We start from the raw sequence: 24,176 nt of genomic DNA on the forward strand, positions 1-24,176 counted from the left end.
GTGTGTGTGTGTATATATATATATATATATATATATATATATATATATATATATATATATATATATATATATATATATATAGTATTCTAGGACATAATTGCATAATCAGCCCAAATTAATTATGTATGTTTTTTCAAGAAACGTCCCTGTTGAATTTCTTTAGTTAATAAATAATAATTCCATCTCAACTTCCTATGGGGCGTGGCCAATTTGGTTCAAACTTCTTAAATCTAAAGTGATCCAGTTCTTAAATGCGAAATTTTCTGTTGAGGTGATGAAGATCAGCAACAACACAAACCCCAAGAGAAACGACTCCTGCAACTTTTCATTTCCTCACAGGGAGCGTCATTTGCGTAGATGTTACAATGAGATGGACTTACAGTATGTAGGTTATCAGACGCACTGGAGCCCCCTTGAGCATTTCTGAAATTAATGTCAGAATGACGAATATGAATGGCTGCGATGAATATTTCATGTGTGACCCATATGAGGGAACGAGAGAGGGAGAGAGCAGCAGAGATGCTGAGACGCTGAGAGGGCTTCGGCGGAGCCTGAGCTGCTGCTGCTGCTGCTGCTGATGCGCGGCGGCTGACAGACACAGAGGAAGAGGGAGGGAGGGTCTATTCCACGCGTGGATTATTATTGCTCCGCATCGAGCTCTATCCATAAGGGAAGCAGCCGAGGAGAATCGGAAGAAACCGAAGCCCAGACCCGAAAAGTAAGTGATTAATTTCCAAACCTCTATGCTTTGATGTGATGCATGTACAGTATAGTGAGGTGATCAGTGTTTTCACTGTTTACACTTGACAGCGAGCTAGCCTACACTCTATATCGCAGTGATACTGTATATTTACTGTAGGCTACAGTATGACAAATCAAACTACTGTACTTTGTTATCCATTGTGTCTGTTTTCGGCAATTAATGCAGCTTATAGCCTAGGCTACTGTTTACAGACTCCATTCAAACTTTACTGTGTGGATAATGTCTGAGATTTGTTGAGGCTTAGGCTTTTGTAAGAAACGTAAGATTAAAGTTAGTTAATCTCTCGTTCACTTTTAATTAGTTTGAATGTTAGCTGCTGTGATGGGACCATCATTGTATTTGCATACTAAATCGCAATTGGTCTTCTTTCCTGTATTTATTTTGTAAGCATTGTGGCTGTTCTTATTTTCTTTATTAAAAAAGTATACTCATGCACTATTCTATTCTGTTTTGTAGTATAAATAGCGTAAATAGTGCGTTTAGACTGCAATAAGGAATGACAAAATAACATTATAAAGCTCATTCCTACATACAGTACATAGTGCCTAGTTACATAGTGTATAGTGCATCATTTGGGACACAATTTATGTTCTAGTCTGAATGCAGTCTACTGTACATTAGTCATGTTGTCATTGACATGTGACCTACCAGCATCAGTTGTGTCACCCCTCCCGTGGCTTCATGGCATAGTAAATGTCCACTGGAGTAGTAGGTCATTATTGTACTGCTGTAGTAGGGAAGTATGCATATTTGGATGAGTTTAAAAACAGATGGTTCCATCCCAAACTCTCACAATTTGTTGCGCTAATGTTGTTGTATCTACTAAAGAAACATATTTTGATTCCATTGGGGGTCAATAGTGTCACAGACATAACATCCTTTTAAACTTTTTTTAAGTTGATTATCATGCACTGCAAACAGAGAGCTATGATGTGACATTGATGTTTTGCACAACACAGTACCAAAGCCTTAAAACTTTATAACTATAGTTTTTACTGATATCAAACTGCAGTAACAAAAATATTGTTTTCTTTTTTATCTGGAATTGACCAGATTGTGAAAAGTGATTGTTTTATGTCAGAATATGGTGGGGGTGGAGAGGGGCTGAAAAGTGAGAGGGCTTTCCAATTTAGTTTGATTCAAAAATGAAAGTCATTTCAGAAGCAGTGCAAGTTATTACATTTAGAGAAAATGATTAAATATGTCTAGGAAGCAGTGCAAGTTATTACATGTCAGGTGATTGTCTTCAGAAATGATTAAATATGTCTTCAGAAACATTTTTCAGGACCAAGAAATGTTCGTCCAATCAAAACGCTTGGTCCGAGTGTTTTAATTGGCTTTCCTACCTGCCTGTCAATGTATGTATTAGCATACCTCTGCACTCCCGGTCCACGCAGACAGGGTACGTCATCAGGGGGCGTGGCTTTGAATGGCGATTTGAGGGAGGGTGGGACGTTCGCTTTCAGTGCTTTCAGGCTAAAGTTAGCATTTTCCAAGATCTCTGGGATCTCCTACTGCACCTTTAAATTTTAAATTTAAGTTGGAATTTATAAATTTATGTTCTAAAATATTTTTCCAAGCCATATATTTCAGTTGAGAGAAGACAGATTTTTATTTTATTTGTTTTTTAAGTTACCATAACATTACTGGTGACTCAAAGTGTAATTTTCACTCAGTACAGAAAATCTAAAAGAATGTTCTGTAAAGGTTTATTCCTAAGATTTACGCAATGTTAGTCAACGTTGTTACCACATTTGAAGCCCTTTTTGCATACTTAACTATTTTTTATTTAAAGTGGCAGTCCGTAACATTTGTGCTCAAAATTTACAACATTAATATAATAAGTGAGGACATCATGAATCCATTTTCGGGCTGCAGCTTTAAAATAATAATTGAGCGCAATAAGACCAAGAACATGCATTCAGAACGTAAATAGGGTTCATTTTGACCTTAAGGTAACTTTTGACAGCATACCTGTGAATGTCAGGCAGGCTACAGTAACTGAATTGGACGTTAGTAGGTCAAATGGAAAATAGAGCAGTACTAGTAAGCTACTTTTGCTTGAGATCTCTCACCCTTTGGTAAAGATGTCACACCTTCATTCACGACGACAAGACTTTTAAGTATGGATCGCATTTGTCTACCTGAAAGGTCACAGCCTTTTGCGAGCAGTCAGTCAGCCTTCTCATTTGAATGCAGCGGATAATGTGTATTAAAGGTTAGAGCACTTTGACTCACAGCTCTCTCGCAGGGCATTTTCAAAAAGGGGAATATTTGCTCTGCAAGCTTTTCCCCCAAAGCTCAGACTAGCCAATTTCTGAAGACTGTTTCAGCCTGCTTTAAACCACGACTGCATAATGTCTGCCCGCTCCAAATATTAACTGTCTGCAGCAGTGACAGCCTGCCAAGTTTTCAGAGTCGAGCGTCAGTGATTTCTCGCCGTACTGGTGTCTTTAAACACCACGGGGAATAGCCGGTCTGCTGATTAAGGATCCGCGGCCTTGGACTCATTCATATTGTAGGAAGGTATTTCCATAGCAATTAGCTATGAGACCTTTTGGCTCTCGCTTTAGAGAAATACATCCCCAGCTCCCATTTGTAATCTTCCTGCCGAATCCTCATTCGGACCAGTCTCATCCACATTATTATCCCACTGCATTTATATTCAAATGGAATGCTGAAGGCCTTCGTAATTGAATCTAATCCACTCGGTTTGATCAAAGGCCTTTTACAGGAGTCATAGTTTAATTTGTTGAATCAATGGAGCAGCTATGGTTTTGTCCATGCCTGACCTAGATTTCTCTGGGTTTTATTACACCGCCTAAGTTAGCCGGCTTTTTTGGGAAAGTGTGTTGCAGGGAGTTTCGAATATAAAAATCGTCACGGTAAGACAAACGTGTTTTATGTAATCCTCCAGGGAACGGCGATGACAGAATTGCATTAGGTTCTGTATCATGCGCTCGTGCACTGAATTCAGGGTTGCTATGGAAATGATCTGCTCTGCTACAGTTGACATTGGCCAGACAATGAGCACAAAGGATTAAGGAAGCAGCAAATGAATAAAGAAGAGGTCAGGTATAGTATTCTCCCATTTAGCTCTGTTATATCATGATCCTTTGAAACTAGGCGTGGGAGGTGGGAGCAAAATTAGATTGAAGGATGGGCTGTTTTATATCAGGATGATGTTATATATCACAATATAGATTTTGTTTGTTTTTGCTTCTTGCTGGAAATTTTACGAAAAAGCTTTATATATTAAATAATGCCTATTTTGGGGTATTGCAGTGAGATACTTTACAAATGAGAAGTGCTTCCTCTCTAATGGTTATTTTTTTTCTTTTTATTTGGAACTTTGTGGTGAAAAGTGAAAAGATTCAAATTATGAAATGCTTTAAAAAGTACTATTTGTAAGAGCCTTATTTCTATATAAAGATGTGCATTTAATGAATGATATATTTAAATATTTCTGAAAACTTTCTATTATACTGTATATCTTTATGATAGTGACGTCATTCTGTGAAGTAATGTTCATTTTTGACATACTCTATAGAGCCTAATGTACTGGTTTAATATGAAGGAAATTTCCATTTTGAACAGGTGTTTTGAATTACATATTTTGAATTATGCATTGTATTATGTTGTGTTTTAGACTTAAAGCTAATATTAGGGGTAGGCGATATGACCAAAATCTTATATCACAATATGTGTAATTTTACTTCACGGTAACAGTATAGTTATTTTTGGTTTAAATAAGGTCTTTATGATATTACAATTTTTGATACCATAGAAATGTCATAATTCTTGTCACCAGTGTCAATATCACAGAAAACTACAAAAATAAAATAAAATTAAGCTCACTGAAGACAAGTAAACAGTCAGCGATTAAGATTACAAGCAACAGGACAAAAAAATGTATTGCTTCCATTGTCCTCATTTGTAGGTCGCTTTGTATAAAAGTGTCTGCTAAATGACTAAATGTAAATGTAAAAAAAAAAAAATACAGTAGAACAAATAACTAAGAAATGCTATAGTATAAAGTAATCAAATGTATAAAAACACTGTATTCTTCACTGTGTAGCCTTTCTTCTTATTAAAGTTACAAAAGTGATTTAGTCAAGAGCAGTGAACAATTTTCTCTCTTTTGTTGTTTGATTAACATGAATGACAGATGCAAATATTAGACTGCTGTCTGCAAGTATTAGACTGCTGCGAATATTAGGAATATTAGACTGCTGTCACTTTAAGAGCTGCCTGGATCCAATATACTGTTCCACATGCGTTTTCTGTCTCAGCTGTTTGTTTTCACTTAAAACCTAAGTGAGTGTGTTTACAATGATACTTGGAAAGATGGGCATTTTGACACATACAAGTGTGTGCATTTAACCGCTCAAGTCCTATAAATCGGCAAAAATAACGCTTTCACTGCTGATTGCATTTTAATGGCTTAAAATCACTCTTTTTTAAACCACAATGCTTAAAAACATGTGCAAGTGATCAGTTTTCGTGACCACATACCGCAGCAAGTTCATGTGAGCCTGTAACAGCGACAGAGATGATAGTCCAAAATCTCTGCTGATTGACAAATTTCTGCCGATTTTCTGTTTTTGTATATACAGAAGTATATTAAATTGGAATGATACCATTTTTTTTTCCAGTTTCCAGTAAATTATGTTAATAAACATTCCTAAATGAAGTTACTGAAATATTAAATATAGAATATGGAATATTTAGTGAACTCAAGCTCGCATATCACAGAGGTGAAAAGAAATTCCAATTTCATTCTAAAAATGTTCCAATTTCATTCTAAAAATGGCATTTACTCCTATGATTAACCAGCATTTACAAGAAGTTAGCCAACATTGTTTTAGTGTTTCCTGTTGGGTGTAAATTCTGACCACATATGAAACCTTTTTTTGTCATTTTTCACTTATAGATAGCTTACATAGTGATTCTAAATACTGCAGTATGCACTCGTAAAAAGAACGATTATTTATTGCCATCAATGGTTCCATGCAGAACCTTTAACATCCATGAAATCTTTTCATTGCACAAAGGTTCTTTATAATGGAAAAATCCCTCAGACTATTATAAATGTTCTTTTTGCAATACAAAAGAAATGGTTCTATTAAGAACTGTTCACTTGAAGGTTCTTTGGGGAACCTAAAATGGATTTTCAATGGCATTGCTGTAAAAGCTTCCTATATTTTTAAGAGTGCAGCAAATTTTCTAACCGCTGACACGTTTCTATCATCACACAGTATTGTCATAACATTTTGTCTTATTTGACACTGAAAGCAAATGTAAATTGAAAAGAAGATGGAACAGAGAGTCCCCCGTAGAACTATAACAACGCTCGGCAGATAGACCCTCCCAGGATCATTTTGTTCTGATTAAGAACTGCACTTTTGTGGACTTTAGAGTTGGCGCTGTTTGAATTCAGAGAGGCTAATTAAATAGAAGTTGATAAACGCTTACCTGCTGGGGCCTTATGGATTCACCAGAGGAGGGAATGACAAGAAGACCTTAAATGGATAATTTGCGTAAAGTCTATTGGATGATACTCGCAGCTAATAGCGCAGGTTAGGATACAATGAGGTGCAGAATTAAGCCTAAGTTATGTATTGGGGATGGGAGACTAACTAATTAAAAGTTTGAAAAGGATGCACACTGATTGTAAATGACTTCGGTGGGTGCTCGTAGGCCTACTGTTGATCTCAAGCTGTTCGAGCAGTTAATTAACCAAAAGAAGAAGACATGGCGGAGCAAATCATTACAGATTGCAATTAATGCGATTTGCAAGCATGCCAAGAGTGAGCAATCCCGCTTCGTTAACAAGAGAACGTCAGCTCGGGTCAAAGGGGTAAGATCGCTGTGATTTTTGTTTGTTTGTTAATACATCATTAAAAGCGAAGAAGGCTTCAGCGCAGAAGCCCCGGTTCCCGCATCTTGAGATCGTCTCATTGTTTCTATGGCAACCCATTTCTGCATACCAATTCGAGGGGGGGAAGGAAAAACGAGACTTGAGAAATATGTCTTTCCTTGAGCTTTCTTTTAAGTTTCTGTCTTCTCTTGGATGAGACGTACGACAGCTTGGCCTGTAAACGATGGTGGAGATAGTCGAAACCCCAGGTGAAAGACTGCGATTGGAATACAAAGGCAGGGAAAGAAAGGCAGAGGGTTGGACTCTGAGGAAAAAACCTTCTCATCTCAGCTCGCCTTTGACAGTCAATTTACATCTGAGAATATCTCCCCAAGTTACAGCTCGCCCGGCTCGGCTTCATGGCTCTTTGTAATTGTTACGTGAAACATTTATTTAAATCTGAACTGATAATCTACACTACAAACGCGCTTCAAAAAGTTATGTTTTTGTCGGTGACTGAACATCAAACGGCTAATTGGAAACAGATCCATTTTTTCACATTCGAGAGGGATTTTATCGTAGGATCAAGGAATTTTAGGGGATTGTCTTTTAAAAAGCATAAAAAAGGCTGGTTGACCAAGCAAGGCTTGCTGGTTAGACTAGATAAAAATCTTAAAAGTTAAAAAGATCTTTACCTATTAATGTGTTTTTTTTTCCCTACTTTTCATGTTATGAGTTTCATTTGCCTATCAACTTCATCTTTTTCTTAAAAGCATTTTATTCTCAGTTGTGAAGCAACCTTGAGCTTTTGGAAGGGTGCTTAATAAAACATTTTCATGTTTTTAATATTTTTTCACAGTTTTATATATTTTAAAATATATATTTCATATAAAAAGATACAAATGTTAATATATAAATATGATAAAACAAAAAATAAAAGTTTGTGATCAGAATTTTTAATATGGTTACTCAGCAAAGATGCATTAAATTAGTCAAAAGTGATAAAAATATGTATGATGATACATTTATTTCAAACAAATACTGGTCTTTTGAACTCTAGTATGAAAAATATTAGGCAAATGTTTTTAATCATAAATATATAAACAAATATATGAATAATTAAATAAATATATGTTTTTCATTATTACGAACTAAATAAAAAATAAAATCTAGGAAATACTGCAGCAAAGCAGCATATTGGAATGATTTCTGAAGGATCATGTGACACTGAAGAATGGAGTAATGATGCTGAAAATTAGAGAAATAAATTCCATTTTAAAATGTATTCAAATAGAAAACAGTTATTTTAAATTATTTCAAAATATTACTGCTTTTACTGTATTTTTGATTAAAATAAATGCAGCTTTGGTGACAGGGTTTGTAAAGTTTGAGGGATTTTTCTTATAACATGATGTTTCTCAATCTTTTAAAATCGATTGCTCCCCTTTGTCTATGTTTGATGTTTAATATACTTGAGGAACGGGATTTTTGGTCCTGTGAGCACCCTCAAGATGGCAATATGTGGAAAGAAAATGAGAAAGTCTGACAGAGTTAGTGATATTTTGAACCTGTGTGTCAGCGCAAGAGAAAGAGACACTGAGAGATCAGCTCATTTTAAACTGTGATTGGACTTGATGAAGTGTTCACCATTCTCAGGGGTCTCTGTGTAGTTAACACAATCACTAGAGGACCAGAGCTCTCCACCTGTAATAAGCCAGTTTAATCGATACTATCTGATACTATCTACAATGAGAACAGAGTGGCCAAACACTTCTACTCGGTGATCAACTTTTCAGAGAAGCCCATCAGAGACTCGGCATCCACCTGAACAGCTACAAATGGCACTGAAATGGAAACATTTCTGAATGAAGGTCCTGTAAATTGAGACGCGTCCTGGCAGATTTGTCACACTTTCTGATGACTAGCATTGTAGGCTAATTACAGTATAGCAACACTATATAACTTTACTACAGTTGTCAGTAGTGTGGCAGTAGCTCAACTCTTTTCAAAGTAGTGTACTGTAGTTTAAAAAATTATGAAAAATTTCAAAAATACATTTGATCGAAAATACAATAAAAACTCTATATTGTAATATTTTATTACTATTTGAAATATTACAATTGTAAAATATTTTTATTTAGTATTTATAAATAAATGTATTTTCTTTATCATTTTAGTTATGTATTATTTAATTTTTAATTTTGTATTTTTTATTTTGGTTGTGATGCATTTTATCCCAGATTCTTTCAAAGAACAGCTTGTTTACTTTTTTGTGCTTTCTTGTCACTTGATGAAATTATTACAGCCTTGCTAAATAAAAATATTTCTTTATTTAAAAAACAAATAATTAAAAGTACACAAAACAATTAAAAATAATCTTATTTACATCAGTTACTCAAAGTTTCCCTACTGTGGACAGATGTCAAGCGAGGGTCAAATTAAGACATAAATAATAGTTTCCTTTCACATAATGAAGCATCTTTGTTGTGCACATTTAAAAACAAACAGGTTGTTCAATAATAATTGGATTTCACTTTGAAGCTAATGTGTGGTTTGTTGACATCTGCTTTAATGATTAGCTGCAATACTTCTAATTTTTTTCCCGTTATGTTTAAGTCTTGTGCTCAAGCGAGGGTTGTAAATGAAGGTGACCTGTCGTACTGGAAAGACAGGGACTGAGGGAGATATAGTGCGGTGAAGACCACAGTTGCCTGGATACTGGATGCTAAGCCGTGGTACAACAGCCCACTTCAAGCTCATTGTGTACACAGCTGAGGAGAGAAGAACAGTTGTGTGAAATTGGTTGCGTCAATTGAATCAAGTGATGATGCTATTCTGGGCCGTCTTCCATATCTCTGCCTCCACTTGGATGAAAATAGAACATAAAAAAAGTGTTTGCATATCTTAAGCCATGGACTTCACAGCCATAAATAACACAAAATGTGCTGTTCTTTGTTTGCTGGGATACATTTTGTAACAACTGTGAGCTTTTCTTTCTTGGTTGAAGTCTTTGATATGCATTAGCCGTCTGTAATTAGTCCCTGTATTATTTGGCTTAATATGATTACACAATAATTGTAGCACTGTAATAAATAGTGCTTTGTATATAAGTATGTGCTAAAGGGAAAACAAAAACAAGCTTTAATTACATTGCATGTTTGTTTTTAGCAGAAACTATATCTATTTCACTCTCAACTATACTAAGAAAGTCATCATGAAATAAAGATGTATTTACTTTATAAAGTGCATTGTATATATATATATATATATATATATATATATATATATATATATATATATTAATTATATTATAAATATAGCACTGAACTTGCATAATGTACAAAGGAAATAATTTGGCTATTATCTGATTGTTGGGTTAGAATACGTTTTAAGGTCCAGTTTTGCCATTAATGATCCATTAACCACGAAATTTGCCTCAATAAACTCCTAATTTGCTGCTTATTAATAGTTAGTAAGGTAGCTGTTAAGTTTAGGTACTGAGTAGGATTAGGGATGTAGAATATGGTCATGCAGAATATGTGCTTTATAAGTATTAATAAACAGCCCATATGTTAAAAATAGGCATGATAATAAGCAGCTGTCAGTAGTGAGAATTGGAACCTATACTAAAGTTCTACTGATTGTTAAATAAATAATGGACAGATTAATCAGTTATCAAGACTGTTTGCCCTAATAGCAGATTCTAGGGCAGACAGCCAAGAATAAACAATCAAAATACCAAGAAGAAACATGCAGGCTGGAAATGCAAGACACTCCAGTGATGCCTCATATATATTCAGAGATGTTATGAGATGAGTCAAGCATCATATCCCAGTCAGCTGTGGGAATAGTAGGCGACAGAGAATATATAGACATTGCGAATGTTGTAATCACTGTACACATTGTCATAATTGCTGCATGAATCGCATACAGCAGATACAGTAGTGACTACTAAACTTCAAAACTGTTCTAGATGTGGGCTGAATGTAGAGTTTGTTTTACAGGAGCTGACGTGAGGAAGCACAGCGACCGGTCGGGGTGATGACGGTGCCCTCGGCTCATGAGTTTCACTGGCAGAGCCTGGCATGTCTTTCCAGCGCCCGCGTCTATCACTCATTGGCTGATGTCGGGGGGCAGTTGTATATGGTGGGGGGTTGCGATGCTTCGGGTCGACCCACCAGTGCTCTCGAGCTCTACTCCCCTGAGGTGGACCGCTGGCTCAGTCTCTCTCCGATGCCCACGCCGAGAGCCGGAGCGGCAGTGGCTGTCTTAGGTAAGCAGCTGCTAGTGGTCGGGGGAATGGGGAAGGACCAGCGCCCCCTGAAGGCCGTGGAGGTGTATAACACAGAAGAAGGCAAATGGAGGAAGAGGTGCTCGCTCAGAGAGGCATCCATGGGGCTTTCTGTCACTGTTAAAGGTAGAAAAACTTATTTTATAATCAACATGGAGTGGTGTTCACTACAAATATAGTCAGTTATTAATTAAAAAAATGCAAGGACTTTAATTTTATTCATGTAAAATGAATTGTTTAATTCATATCTTAAATGAATTTTATCGATATGATATATTAATAATATATTAATGGATAGCGAAAAGTGTCTCTATATTACAATTTGAAGAGAAACAACCGAAAACAATTAAAATTCTGATGAAATGTTGTGAAGATAAATATAAATATTAAAAGAATACATATTGAATTTTGTATAAATACTACCAGTCGAAAGTTTGGAATAATTAAGCTTTTTCTTATTGAAGAAGAATAAATGCTTATGGTGGCTGCAATTATTTGATGTAAAATACAGTAAAAACAAACAAACAAAAAAAAAAACAGTAATATTGTGAAATATTATTACAATTACAAATAACTTTTGTAATTTAAATTAAACGTTTTTCAAAAACATTGCAACTTAAATCTATGTGTGTATGTGTACACACACAAACACACACAGTGAACTGTTGATATGCATAAATGTATATTTTATACACTAAAAAAAGTAAGATTTTCTTAAATAATTTTCACTCAGAAATTGCTAGTAAACTTAAAAATTTAGAAAAGAAACAGTTAACATTGAATTAAACAATAATCTTTGTTTTATTTATGACTGAACTATTTTTTAAACCTTTTGAACTGTTTTTGAAAAAAGTACAATTTAAATTATATTAGAAAACAAAGATTTTTGTATAATTCAGTGTTACTTGTATCTTTCCTAATTATTTGTGAAGTTTTCTAGCAATGTTTGAGTGAAAGATTTTTCAAAGAAAATCCTACAGCTTTTTCAATGTTTAAAATATACTTTCTTTCATTTGGAATCATATGTACTGATGAATTATGCAAAATAAAAAAGAATGTGTATTAAAGAATGAAATAAATGGTTTTATTTCATGTTGACTTTAAACAACAACAAAAAAACATGTCAGTCACTTTAAATAGTCTCCTCTTTTTAGCGACAGTTCTGTCAGCACATGACATTTAAAGCATTTATTCATTGTTTACTTGACATTGTACTTGACATTGTAAGATGAAAGAGTTGTTCAACAGTTCTTTGTTGTAAACAAAGACCTTGATTTGACTCGCTTCACCTCTGTTCAGACGGCAGAGCTCTTACTGTTGGGGGAATGGGAGCAGACCTCCTGCCTAGAAGTGTTCTCCAGCAGTATGACCTTCGCAAGGATGTGTGGGCACTCCTTCCGGCCATGCCCACCCCGCGCTACGATACTAGCGTCTGCCTACTGGGCTCCAAGATCTACGTGGCAGGTTTGCTGAGCAGAGAGAGTCCTTGTGTATCTGCAATCTACCCTTGTGCATTAAATACTTTACGTGTGTGTGTGTGTGTGTGTGTGTGTGTGTGTGTGTGTGTGTGTGTGTGTGTGTGTGTGTGTGTGTGTTTGTGTGTTCCTGACCTTGCTGTAGTTTTGGGGACAACACTGCTGAAAATGTCTCCTGAAGTTTGCTAAATCTGAAAAAAACTAATTAATAAGAGGGCTTCTGCAGGTCTTAGAAAGTCTTTTACAAATTAAGGCCTTAAAAAGGTCTCAAAATGGAGCAGAAAGTTGTAAATTCCTAAAGTCATAGCATTAAATTTTGCATATACTGTTAGTTTTGTCTTGTTTTCCAAATGTCTACATCCTCAAGATATATTTACTTGAGAAAATGAAGATATTAGGTCATTTTCTGAGAAGCTGAACAAAGCTAAGTGGATTATACTTACCCAAGAACAAATACCCATCACTCGAGTAGGAAAACTTGTTTTGCTTTGAATTTTTCTGTGCCCACTGGCAGATATTTGTTCTTGTTTTAATAAGTTTCTCTGAAAACAAGACTTCTTATCTTGCATCATTTTGCTTATCAAGCAAATGTGTCTTTATTTAAAAGTCTTTAGGCATTTGCAATGGAAAATAACACAAAAATACTAAGGAAAAGCATCATTTTTTTTTTTTGTAGTGTGATCAAGAGGGTACAGTAAAAGATATTTCAGTATTCTAGCAGTTTTTGTAAAGTGTTTTTTTATGTATATTTGGCAAAACTTTTTCTAATACAACTTGTTGTTTAGGCATTTATATTTAGAGAACATATTGATATAATTTGTTACCTTCGATTTTTCCTTCACTTGGTCTTAAAATGGGCTTTAGTTTTAGTTGTAATTTTATAAAACATGCAAAAAACCTGAAATAAATACTCCAACTGATAAACAAAGACATGGGCTTTAGTTTTAATTGTAACTTTATAAAACATGCAAACAAACCTGAAATAAATACTCCAAACGATAAACAAAGACATAAGTGGCTTATAAAATTTGTGTTTAATTCAAAATATGCCAGATACTTGGTGTTATTCACCATGCAAAAATGACCATTCACCATCAATATCTGTGTTCCTTCAGGAGGACGTCAGTGTAAGCGTTTGGTGAAGGCGTTTGAGGTCTTTGACATGGAAAGCCGTACCTGGTCCTCTCTACCCAGCCTGCCTTGTAAGAGATCTTATTCTGGGGTCTTATGGGACAGCGCCGGGCGTCTCTGCTGGTTGGGAGGGCTCAGACAAGGAGGAATACACCAAAGGTCAAAGTTTACCAAGAATGTTAACATCTTTGACACCAACCAAGGTAAATTATCTAGACATGCCAACAGTATGAGTACAAGTATGTCTCTCATATTTACATCCAAATGAACATTAATTTAGATAGAACAGCACCCAAACTTCAAATTGAAGCTATAAAATGCTTTAATGGTTAGTTCACCCACAAATGAAAATTATCCCATGATTTATACGCCTTCAGTCTATCTTAGGTGTATGACTTTATTCTTTCAGACAAATACAATCAAAGTTTTATTAAAAAAGTGAATGGGGGTTGAGATTTTGGAGGCCCAAAAAGTGCATCCATCCATCAAAAAAGTGGTCCACATAGCTCCAGGGGGTTTATAAAGACCTTCCAAAGTGAAGCAATGCGTTTGTATAAAAAAAAAAAAAAAAAAAAAAACCATGTTTAAAACTTCATTAACCATAATCTCTAGCTTTCGCTAACTGTCATACACACATTCACCAGGGAGTGCGTGGCAATCGTGGAGTATCATCATCAAGTAGTTTTTTGGGGAACTATCACTTTAAATTGTCTGTATTCAATCAGATTTGGGATTATTAAGATTTTATTTCAAGAAATTAATATTTTTATTTCTTTTGATGTTTTTTATTCATCAAAAAGCTTTCATAAAAATATTATGCAGCACAACAGGAAGACTGGATTAATGGTGCTGAAAATTCAGCTTTGCATTACAGTAAAACATTTATTTAAAATATATTGAAATAAAAAATATTTCAGACTATTACTGTTTTTTTAATCATTATTATTGATAAAGTAACTGCAGCCTTGGTGAGTGTTAAAAAAAAATAATGAATACGTGAATAGTGTATTTTATCCATGTTGCAATGTTGAAAAAAGACTGAAAGGTTGCCAATCGCACATATAAAATCAATATCCTAGACCATCTTAAGCAGGCCCGGAGACTAACTGAGACCATTAAACCATCTTAGGCTGGTTTAATATGTTTTTTTCCCACAGGGTTTTCAGCACACAGTGCATTGCAAGAATAGGCTTAGTGTTGAAAGTCTGTGAATACGGTAACCGGTGAATATAAGCACCAAATTAAATAAGCTCTGCTTGTGCATGTGGCATGAAACAGACATTAGGTTTAATCTGTGAAATCGCTAAGAAAAATTGTTTTAGCTGTTGAATGCGTATCAGCAAAAATGTTTCAATGCACAAATATATTAGTAATCTTGATAACTGTTCCCTTTTTATTAGATTTTTTTTCTCGGATTAACCCAAAAAAAGGGGGTGGAAAGATACAAGGTGTGACAAAACGTAAGACCTGCTGAAATGAGTTATTGATTTCTCTCCAGCTTCTCACGCTTTTTCTTCCTCTGCATCATTTCCGCTCAAATTTGATCTTTTCTAATCAGATTTAGCAGATGGGAAAATATGACTTTTTTGGCCCCAAGGGCGATAAAAAAGTTCCTATCGTAAGTGGGCAGCGAGGAGGTCATCTTGAACAACTGAACTTTGCACGCTGCCGTGTGAATCATTTCTTTCTTTTTTAATTATACCATTACTGGCACATGTGTCAGTCAACAGGTGCGTGAGCCGCCGTTCACAGAGCACCATGAGGGATTAAGCCTTGCTATCTAATTTCCTTCTGCCCAGATCCGCCACTGGCAATAAAGCCCTCGCGTACAAGTCTCCCAGTCTAATATAACTAGGCGATAAGATCATGGGATAGGAAGGGGCGTTAAATGATGCTATTCAGAAACACATTGTCATCCCTTATCCAGAGCTCATCCTGATAGATAGTTGAGCCCATCTGCTCTTTTGTCTTAACGCTGGCTGCCGTGGAGAGGGTTATATCCCAAGAAAATCCCAGTTCTAGGCAAGATGGATGTGCTCTTTATTAAACATCCAACTTGACACTGTATACTTGCTAACTGAGCAGCGGTAGACCCAGAACAGCATGTTTTTATAACTTAATGCCAACTGAACAGGCACCAGGACGGACCCCACCACCTGTTTGAAGGGAATATGAGTTTGCATCTGAATAAAAAGCATGCTTGGCATCAGAAAAAGTGAAAGGGCATCATTGTTCAACAGAGAAAACGTCTGATTTTCGGCCAACAACAGTGTGAGCGTTGCACGCCAAGGGCTGAAATCAATATCCTGTCCAAAGCTGACAGACCCTTCATTGCTCATTCAAGTCGGACACTTTGATCCTGATCCAAATTGCCAAATTAGCAGCAAAACATCAATAAATGATTTAACTAAAATCAACTGAGAAAAACAAACTCAGTGAGCATCCTTGTCCACTGACTACATAGGCCGCTACCATTAAAGCAGCTTCCTGGATGAATATTGCGTAAGGTCTTTAAATACCATAAAGTTGTTATGATCTCTCAAAAAAGGCGATGGAGTTGTAGATAATCCACAAAATGACTTTAATTATAATCCACACGAATACAAGGAAGTAACTCTGGTAGCAGAAACACATGTAACACAAAACAATAACTGACAAACTACTAAACAGAAGGAAGAGGCGGAGTGGATGGAGGGAGGAGCCAGGGAGGAGCCCGGAGCAGGAGGAGCCAGATGGGAATCCAGAGCCCAGTCAGGATAGCAGCCCACAGTGGAGTCGACGGCAGGAGGAGCCATGTTGGAGTTAAGGCTGACCCCACCAGGGGGCCGACTGACGGAGACTGAGCTGATGGAAGAGGAGACCAGGATGGAGTCGAGCAGATGGAGAGCCAGGGCGATACTGAGGATCCGGTAGGCCATGGCGGAGCTGAAGGCTCAGGCGACCGAGGCGGAGGTGGGGCTCAGGAAGACCATTGTGGAGCCGGAGCGACTGAGGATGGAGGCAGAGCCGGAGGAGAGAGAGCATGAGAGTGGGGGTGAAGCGACTGAGGATGGAGGCAATGCCAGAGAAAAAAAAAAGGGAGCCTGGGATGGTCGACGACTGACCAAGGCAGAGCCGGAGGGACGAGGGAGCCAGGTGAAGCTGCTGGGATGATGGGCCATGGTGGAGACGAAAGGAGCCAGGAGCCAAGGTGGAGCCGATGGGTCGGAGGACCGAGGTGGAGTCCGGGTCTCGAAGGCAGAGATAGGGGATCCTCCAACCTCAAGGTAGCTGGTGACAGGAAGTCCCGAAGCACAACTGACCCACCTTCCCTCCAAGCCCTCGATCTCCACCAAAAGTCCCTTGAGAACGGATGATCTTGTTGGTTAATGCACTTAGTCAGATGATGATCGAGGCTCAGGCTCCGTGTCGATGCTCAGCTCAGTCGCAATGGGCTCAGGCTCTCTGCCTGCAGTGGGCTCAGGCAGTAACTCTGTGCAGTGGGATGACGGCTGGCTGGCTGGCTGGCTGGTCTCTGGTTCGTGAGTGGGGGTGAAGATGTCCTACTCAGCGAGGCAGATGGAGAAATACAGTCCATTTCTCTTCAGCACCCACTCTGCAAAAGTGGCGAAATTCTCCTTGGGACCGTTTGCTGGCAGGCATGCCTTACACTTCCTGGACCGCTCGATCTGCGTATTCTACATCACCACCCTAAGCAAGTGGTCCGGGAAGTGTGTAAGGCTCGCCAGATCTAAAAAGTCCCTTGTATGGTCCTCCAGTGAACAGTCCTGTTGCTCCAGGCAAAGGAGTTGCACAGCTGGGTTGGCCATTCCTGTAGGAGGAGGAAAACAAAACAAAAAGAAAGAAAAATGCAGCTATTTTAAATACTCGTTTCGTAAATACAGCAAGCGCTGCTTTGTTTACATTTCGTATATCTGCATTTATCTCGTATATCTTTGTTTCGGTTTCTCCTTTTCAATGATGAATATATACTATTAAATCAGAACTGACATGTAAAGCAAACAACAACAGTTTGTCATCCTTTTTACGTAACTTTTTTTTTGTTTTTGTTTTTTTTTTTTTTTTTTTTTTTTTATACAGCAGTGACAGCATGATGCTAAATTAATGATGTTAGAACTATTGTGTAGAAAGTCATTACTGGATCAGTTTTAATTAGGATGATCTTTTTTCAAATAAATAAATATACACTGCTCAAAAAAATTAAAGGAACACTTTTGAATTTGAGTGTAGAATTTTTTATATTAGTATTGTGTGATGTTGATTTGGTTTGTTGGGTATTGGTGTGGTTTGTTAATTAGTTTAGGGTGCTTTGGTGTTAATAAAATGAACAACAGGTGCAATAGATGGGCAACCATTAGAAAACCCCCAAAACAGGAATGGTTTTACAGGTGGAGGCCACTGACATTTTTTTCCCTACTAATCTTTTCTGATTGTTTTTCACTAGTTTTGCATTTGGCTAGGGTCAGTGTCACTACTGGTAGCATAAGGCGATACCTCGACCCTACAAAGGTTGCACAAGCAGTCCAACACCTCCAGGGTGGTACATCAATATGTGCCATTGCCAGAAGGTTTGCCGTGTCTCCAAGCACAGTCTCAAGAGCATGTAGGAGATTCCAGGAGACGGGCAGTTACTCTAGGAGAGCTGGACAGGGCAGTAGAAGGTCCTTAACCCATCAGCAGGACCTGTATCTGCTCCATTGTGTGCAAGGAGGAACAGGATGAGCACTCCCAGAGCCTTACAAAATGACCTCCAGCAGGCCACTGGTGTGAATGCCTCTGAGAAAACAATCAGAAACAGACTTCATGAGGGTTTCCTGAGGGCCTGACGTCCTCTAGTGGGCTCTGTACTCACTGCCTGGCACCGTGTAGCTTGATTGGCATTTGCCATTGAACACCAGATTTGGCAGGTCCGCCTCTGGCGCTCTGTGCTTTTCACAGATGAGAGCAGGTTCACCCTGAGCATGTGTGACAGATGTAAAAGGGTCTGGAAAAGCGGTGGAGAATGTTATGCTGCCTGTAACATTGTTCAGCATGACCGGTTTGGTGGAGGATCAGTGATGGTCTGGGTAGGCATATCCATGGAGGAACACAGAGACCTCTACAGGCTAGACAATGGCACACTTACTGCCATTAGGTATCGGGATGGAATCCTTGGACCCGTTGTCAGACCCTGCGCTGGTGCATTGGGTCCTTGTTCCTCCTGGTGCACGACAATGCCTGGCCTCATGTGGCAAGAGTATGCAGTCAGTTCCAGAAGGATGAAGGAATTGATACCACTGAATGTCCCCCACGCTCGCCTGACCTAAATCCAATAGAACACCTCTGAGACATTATGTTTTGGTCCATCTGAAATTGCCAGGTTGCACTTCAGACTGTCCAGGAGCTCAGATCTGGGAGGGAATAGCCCTGGTCAAGATCTGCCCCAGGACAAAGTAGATTGTCTTGTTTTTGTCATGCATGGATACTGTCACGTGGGGGCCTTACAAACTACTGAGTACCATTTTGAGTTGCTGCAATGAATTTTCAGCTTAATGGACTAGCCTGCTGCATCATTTTTTCACTTTAATTTTGAGTGTCTTTGAATTCAGCCCTCTGTAGGTTGATCATTTTCATTTCCATTAAACAATGTGGCATCTTTTCATTCCTAACAAATTACCCAGTCCAGTATAGATATCCTGCATTATATTTTTCCCCATTGAGATCTGATGTGTTTTCAAAGTGTTCCTTTAATTTTTTTGAGCAATGTAATGTACACACATATCAGAGAGGCAGTGCCTCCTCAAAATATTGGATAAGAAAAAAATCACAGTACAAAAATAAAGCAACACCAATATTACAAAATATAACATTAAAAAATATATAAATCACTAGTTTTTCTAAAGAAACACTGTCCAACGCATTTTTTTAGATTTTTTTTTAAATGTATGTACATTCCTAACACTCTACTTTGTACCATTTTGTTACATCAAGACTTGAAATGACTTGAAATGCCCTGAAAACATGATCTGTGGGTTTTTTTAGAGAGTAATTAGCTTGGTGAAATTTGAGGTAAATCAACGTGTCTGTGACCAATATTTGCTGAGCTTTGATGACTGCCCTAGTGAAAAATAAATGTAATAAAATGTATTTGAAATACATTTATTTCATGCTAAGTAGTACTCCAAATAAAGTTCAATTATAATTTTTTATATCAGTAAGTTTCGAGTGATATGTCAATAAATACTATATATATATACATATATATAATATATATATATATATATATATATATATATATATATATATATATATATATATATATATATTGCTATACACATACTGTATGTATGTACTGTGTGTGTGTGTGTGTGTGTGTGTGTGTGTGTGTGTGTGTGTGTGTGTGAGAGAGAGAGAGAGAGAAAGAGAGAGAGAGAGTACTACTATCAGAAAATATTAATAATTAATTAATTAATAATTGAAAAAGAATGTTATTTCTCTCCACTCAACCAACATTTTTTTTTTTCACATCACTTGTTACAGTGCATTTTAGGGTTGCCTGTTTTGTGAAAATTGTCTGCAATGAATACAACAAATTGTGTTGCTCTTGCATTTTGAAATGGTTTTGATCAGTTATATATACATAAGTGCTGTGAGCATCTGCATTCATGTCTTTGCAATCAAAAGCTCATCACATGTTTTTCAACAGTATGTAAACAAGCATGGCAGAAGGAGTTGGCGTCTCTCAAACAACCATCATTATTCTAATGCCGTTTGTGTGTTATTGGCTGTGATTGTGCTTTTTGGCTGATTAGGTTGACTGAGAAATGTAAATAATGTGCCAAATTAACATTCTACATCTGTGAAATACAGAAAGCTGCACAGCTCCAACTTCCTTTTCAAAGCAATTAAAGTGTTCTAGCTCAGTAATTTTTTGAAGAAATGGTCCTTGCATTTATTACGGCAAGCCATTGGCTAGTTATTAGACATATATTAGATCCTGCAAATGGAAAACAGTCTGTCAGCTTTAATCGACAAGCTTGCAGGCTCTAATCTGCAGGAAAGCCCTTTATTTCCATTTCCTCTTTAGACATTTTAGGAAAAGCTGTCGAATGAAACAGTTTCAAATCACAAATAAGCCAGTTAATTTTCTTTCACTCATTGTATAAATCTGATTTATTGTGTCAGATTTTAAATCACATCGTGTTAATGATGAATAGTGTGTAATTTATTCTAAGTTAAAATGCTCTCTTGCATCCTATTTTAATGTACAAACTATACGTAAGCCATTGCTAAAATGACATCTTGTAAATTGCTGCTAGTGGTGCAAGAATTACTCTCTTCACCTTTAATATTTAGCATTTTATTATTGTTATTTGTGTCTGTTTTAACTTGTAGGAACTTGGTTGAAATCAGAGGACACTGTACCCTTGAAAACCAAGCGAGCAGACTTTGCCGCAGCCATAGTGCGAGGCAGAATGATTGTGGCGGGAGGCCTAGGTATGGAAGTTGCATCATAATATATTTATCTACTGCACAGTTGCTGTCACGGTTGGTGTCATCCAAACATCTGCTCTCTTCCTACAGGCCATCAGCCATCAGTGCTGGACACCGTCGAAGCCTTCCATCCCGAAAAAAGAAAATGGGAGAGGCTGTCGCCCATGTCGACACCACGTTGCTCTGCCTCCAGCATTGTGATCCGTGATCGACTACTGGTAGTAGGAGGTGTCAATCAAGTCCCAAGCTCCGCCCATGAGATTCTATATGTAAAAGAGGAGGAGATTCTTTAACCATAGAATTATAGGTTTACACATCAGAAAAAGTTGCCTTCAATGATCAAGTAAAACACAAATTTTCACTCTAAATGTGTGGTCACGTTTACCGTTGCTTGGTGAAATTTTGCATCAAAATCCAGTCTGCGCAATTGGGAGTTTCACATGAGGGCGAAAAAGTTCTCGATTCAGTTTTCACTCATGTTCAAGTTGGTTATGCAAATCCGTCATGCTGAGCAATAGAAATCTGCTACGCTATTGACCTATCTTGATAGTTGGGATTTTTGCAAAAAATTCGAACACAGATTTTGCTTGTTTGTATTAGTCACACGAATTTGCCAAGCTAACCTACAGAAAACTGCTGGGCTCATGTAGCGAATTTTCATAACTAACTTGAATACTAGCAAAAACTGTGTGAAGAAGTTTATCGTAACCAAGCAGCTTCCTATTGGTTAGCTCAGTGAATTGACAGGACTAACTTCTCTGTGCTGGGAACTATATTTGCCCTCATGTGAAATTCCCAATCATGTGGAATAGATTTTGCCAGCAAAATTTTGCTAATGTGGCCGCACCTTAAAGCCTGAAATATACTCTACTCAAATACGCAAATGTGAATCTTGCAATGCACTGCAAATGCAATAGGCGAGGGTGTAGTTTCCTTCAAACATTTGTCTTAAATTGAATTCAGGTAGCTAGCTACAAACATGTAAATGTAAAATGTAATTTTTGCTAGCCCTATCACATGATTCTCTTCAAACTGTTGCTCCGCTATGACAGTAGTTTAGCTGAAACAGAAAAATGACTGTAGAAGACGTTTACACTGATGCCTACTATAGCGCCCCTTGTGGCAATGCTGACATATTTCATATGACAATGCATGAAATCAAATTAGATTTGGTGTTTATGTACTTATGTAGAGATTGTTTTGAGCTAATTATCAGCACAACAAGGTTCTTGAATGCTCGACTGTTCAAATAAATAAGCTGCACTATGCGACTAGGAATAACTAAAGCACATTAGAGGGAACAACATGTATTTTAGTTCCACGAAGCTCACCGTTAATTCCATTATTACAAACTGCACAGCAACGACAATCTGCCTTTTAAAGCCAACAGCACCAAACACCCTCTGAATGATCTAAGCCAACAACATATATGCACAAACACACATTCAGAGACACAATAAATCAGTGTTTGAAATAGAAACAGATTTAGCAGTCTCCCTATAACAGTGTCTTGAGATATTTTTAGGGTATTTACAGGGTTGCTAATTAATCTACTGCTATTTTTAGCATGATCATTTAGAAATACAGCAGATGTCTTGTTAATAAATTGAAGAGTTAACTTTAGGATATTATTTGTGCATACCTCACTGCATTAGTTGTTTAGGAGGTGTTATGTTAACAGATTTTGGTGGTTTGTATGATGAATATTGTTGGTTATTTTTCAATCATTCTGGTCAGTTTCATCCTTGTCAAAGGTAACTTGCACTGCTGTAGCAAATACATGCAATCCTTATTCTATATATTTACAGAGTCTTCAGCAATTTACGGTAGCATCAAGTACTTTGTCTTTAAAAAACCCCTTGAAATCAAAAATAGGTAGTTTTGTAACCTAAAAAAAAATAAAAAAAGAAGAGCCTTTCCAAAGTCCTGCCCCAACATGACCAAAAACTCCAAGGATTTCATGGGGTTTTAAATACTATACTAATAGGATACTGAGTGTGTTTACATGCATAACAATCCCGACAATGCAAGAAACGTTTACATGAGTTTAGAAATGATTGGTTTGCATACAGTATGCACACACTAAATAAACCACCAGGATTGTGGCTTAAACCATTTATGACCTTCAACTGATAAAAGAAAACCATTTGTGTGTTAACATGACCTTACATGCTGCTGGGTTATTAAGCATAATCAGTGTAAGACAGTGCAAGTAAACACACTCATTGTCAGTACAAGGTTCAGAGATGCGGTATTTTGAATTGAAATAAAGTTGAAAAGCCTTTAGGGAAGTCATCATAGCTGTGGCCAATATCATTAAATGATGTTTACTTTTTTTCTATTATGATGTTTTCACTTAGCAATTTGCTTTCATTTTGTTAGAATAATGTGTCTTGGATGCACATAGCAATAAAATGAAGCACTGTAATATGTGGTTTTCTACAATGCTTGAACATTTGTGGTTTTGCCATTAAATGAACTTGTCTCCTGCTCGGATCTTCTTTTTTCCTTGTTTCTTGGTTCAAATGCACTCTTATCTGAGGGAACAACCGTTGGGTCCAAAATTGCTTCATCAAAGTTATTGTAAAAATGCAAAAAGTTGTGGAACAGTGAGCGTTATGTCAAATAGTGGCTCACTTACTCGAGTCTTGAGCAGGATGGTGGTTGACACAGAATGAGGAGCGACTCCAACCGTGTGGTTTGTTTGTCTCTATTGATTTGTTTCACCTCGAGCAGAGGTGAAATGTGTCTCGTGGTCCTGTCGGACACACTCAGACCTGCTGAAACACTGCAGAGATGCAATTAAAAAGTACTGCAGTGGTTCTTCACAGTTTATCTGCAAAATGAGGCTAGTGCATGTTACTATGTGCTTGGAAGTCCAGCTTTCCAGGAAGAAGTAAAGCAGTCTTAATTTCAACATATGCTGTCATACAATTCACATTTATCAGTTATAAGAAATGAAATGATTGGTGAATCATTACAGTACAAACATGCTCTGTCCAACTTGCTTCCTAAAATGCTAGATGTAGCCTACCAGAAAACACAAATGTTATATCATGAACAAACAGCAATATTAGTTACAGCTTTAGTTGTAAATTTGTAGCTATGTCCACTCATTCCCTTCGTTTCATCCTGTGCTCCAGTGTGAGTGCAAATTGGCTGCAGTGTCCGATTTGCGAATCG

The 24,176-nt window shown here is 37.2% G+C and overlaps 1 protein-coding gene across 3 annotated transcripts; it reads left to right on the plus strand.

The window, feature by feature from the left end:
- The first annotated feature begins 285 nt into the window (after nt 1-285).
- Nucleotides 286-23,485, plus strand: LOC109079809 (kelch domain-containing protein 8A-like). 3 transcript variants are annotated; one of them, XM_042733767.1, is made up of 6 exons: nt 286-718; nt 10,628-11,040; nt 12,214-12,378; nt 13,505-13,723; nt 20,895-20,996; nt 21,084-23,485. In XM_042733767.1, exons 2-6 carry the CDS (start codon nt 10,665-10,667, stop codon nt 21,284-21,286), a joined length of 1,065 nt encoding a protein of 354 aa, XP_042589701.1. In that variant the 5' UTR covers nt 286-718; nt 10,628-10,664; the 3' UTR covers nt 21,287-23,485. The 3 variants fall into 3 exon arrangements, with proteins under 3 accessions (XP_042589701.1, XP_042589703.1, XP_042589702.1); XM_042733769.1 differs by lacking the exon at nt 286-718 and adding an exon at nt 3,638-3,838; XM_042733768.1 differs by lacking the exon at nt 286-718 and adding an exon at nt 3,638-3,833.
- The last annotated feature ends 691 nt before the right edge of the window (nt 23,486-24,176 follow it).

Source organism: Cyprinus carpio, chromosome B11 (assembly GCF_018340385.1).
Source record: "Cyprinus carpio isolate SPL01 chromosome B11, ASM1834038v1, whole genome shotgun sequence".
Lineage (NCBI taxonomy): Eukaryota > Metazoa > Chordata > Actinopteri > Cypriniformes > Cyprinidae > Cyprinus > Cyprinus carpio.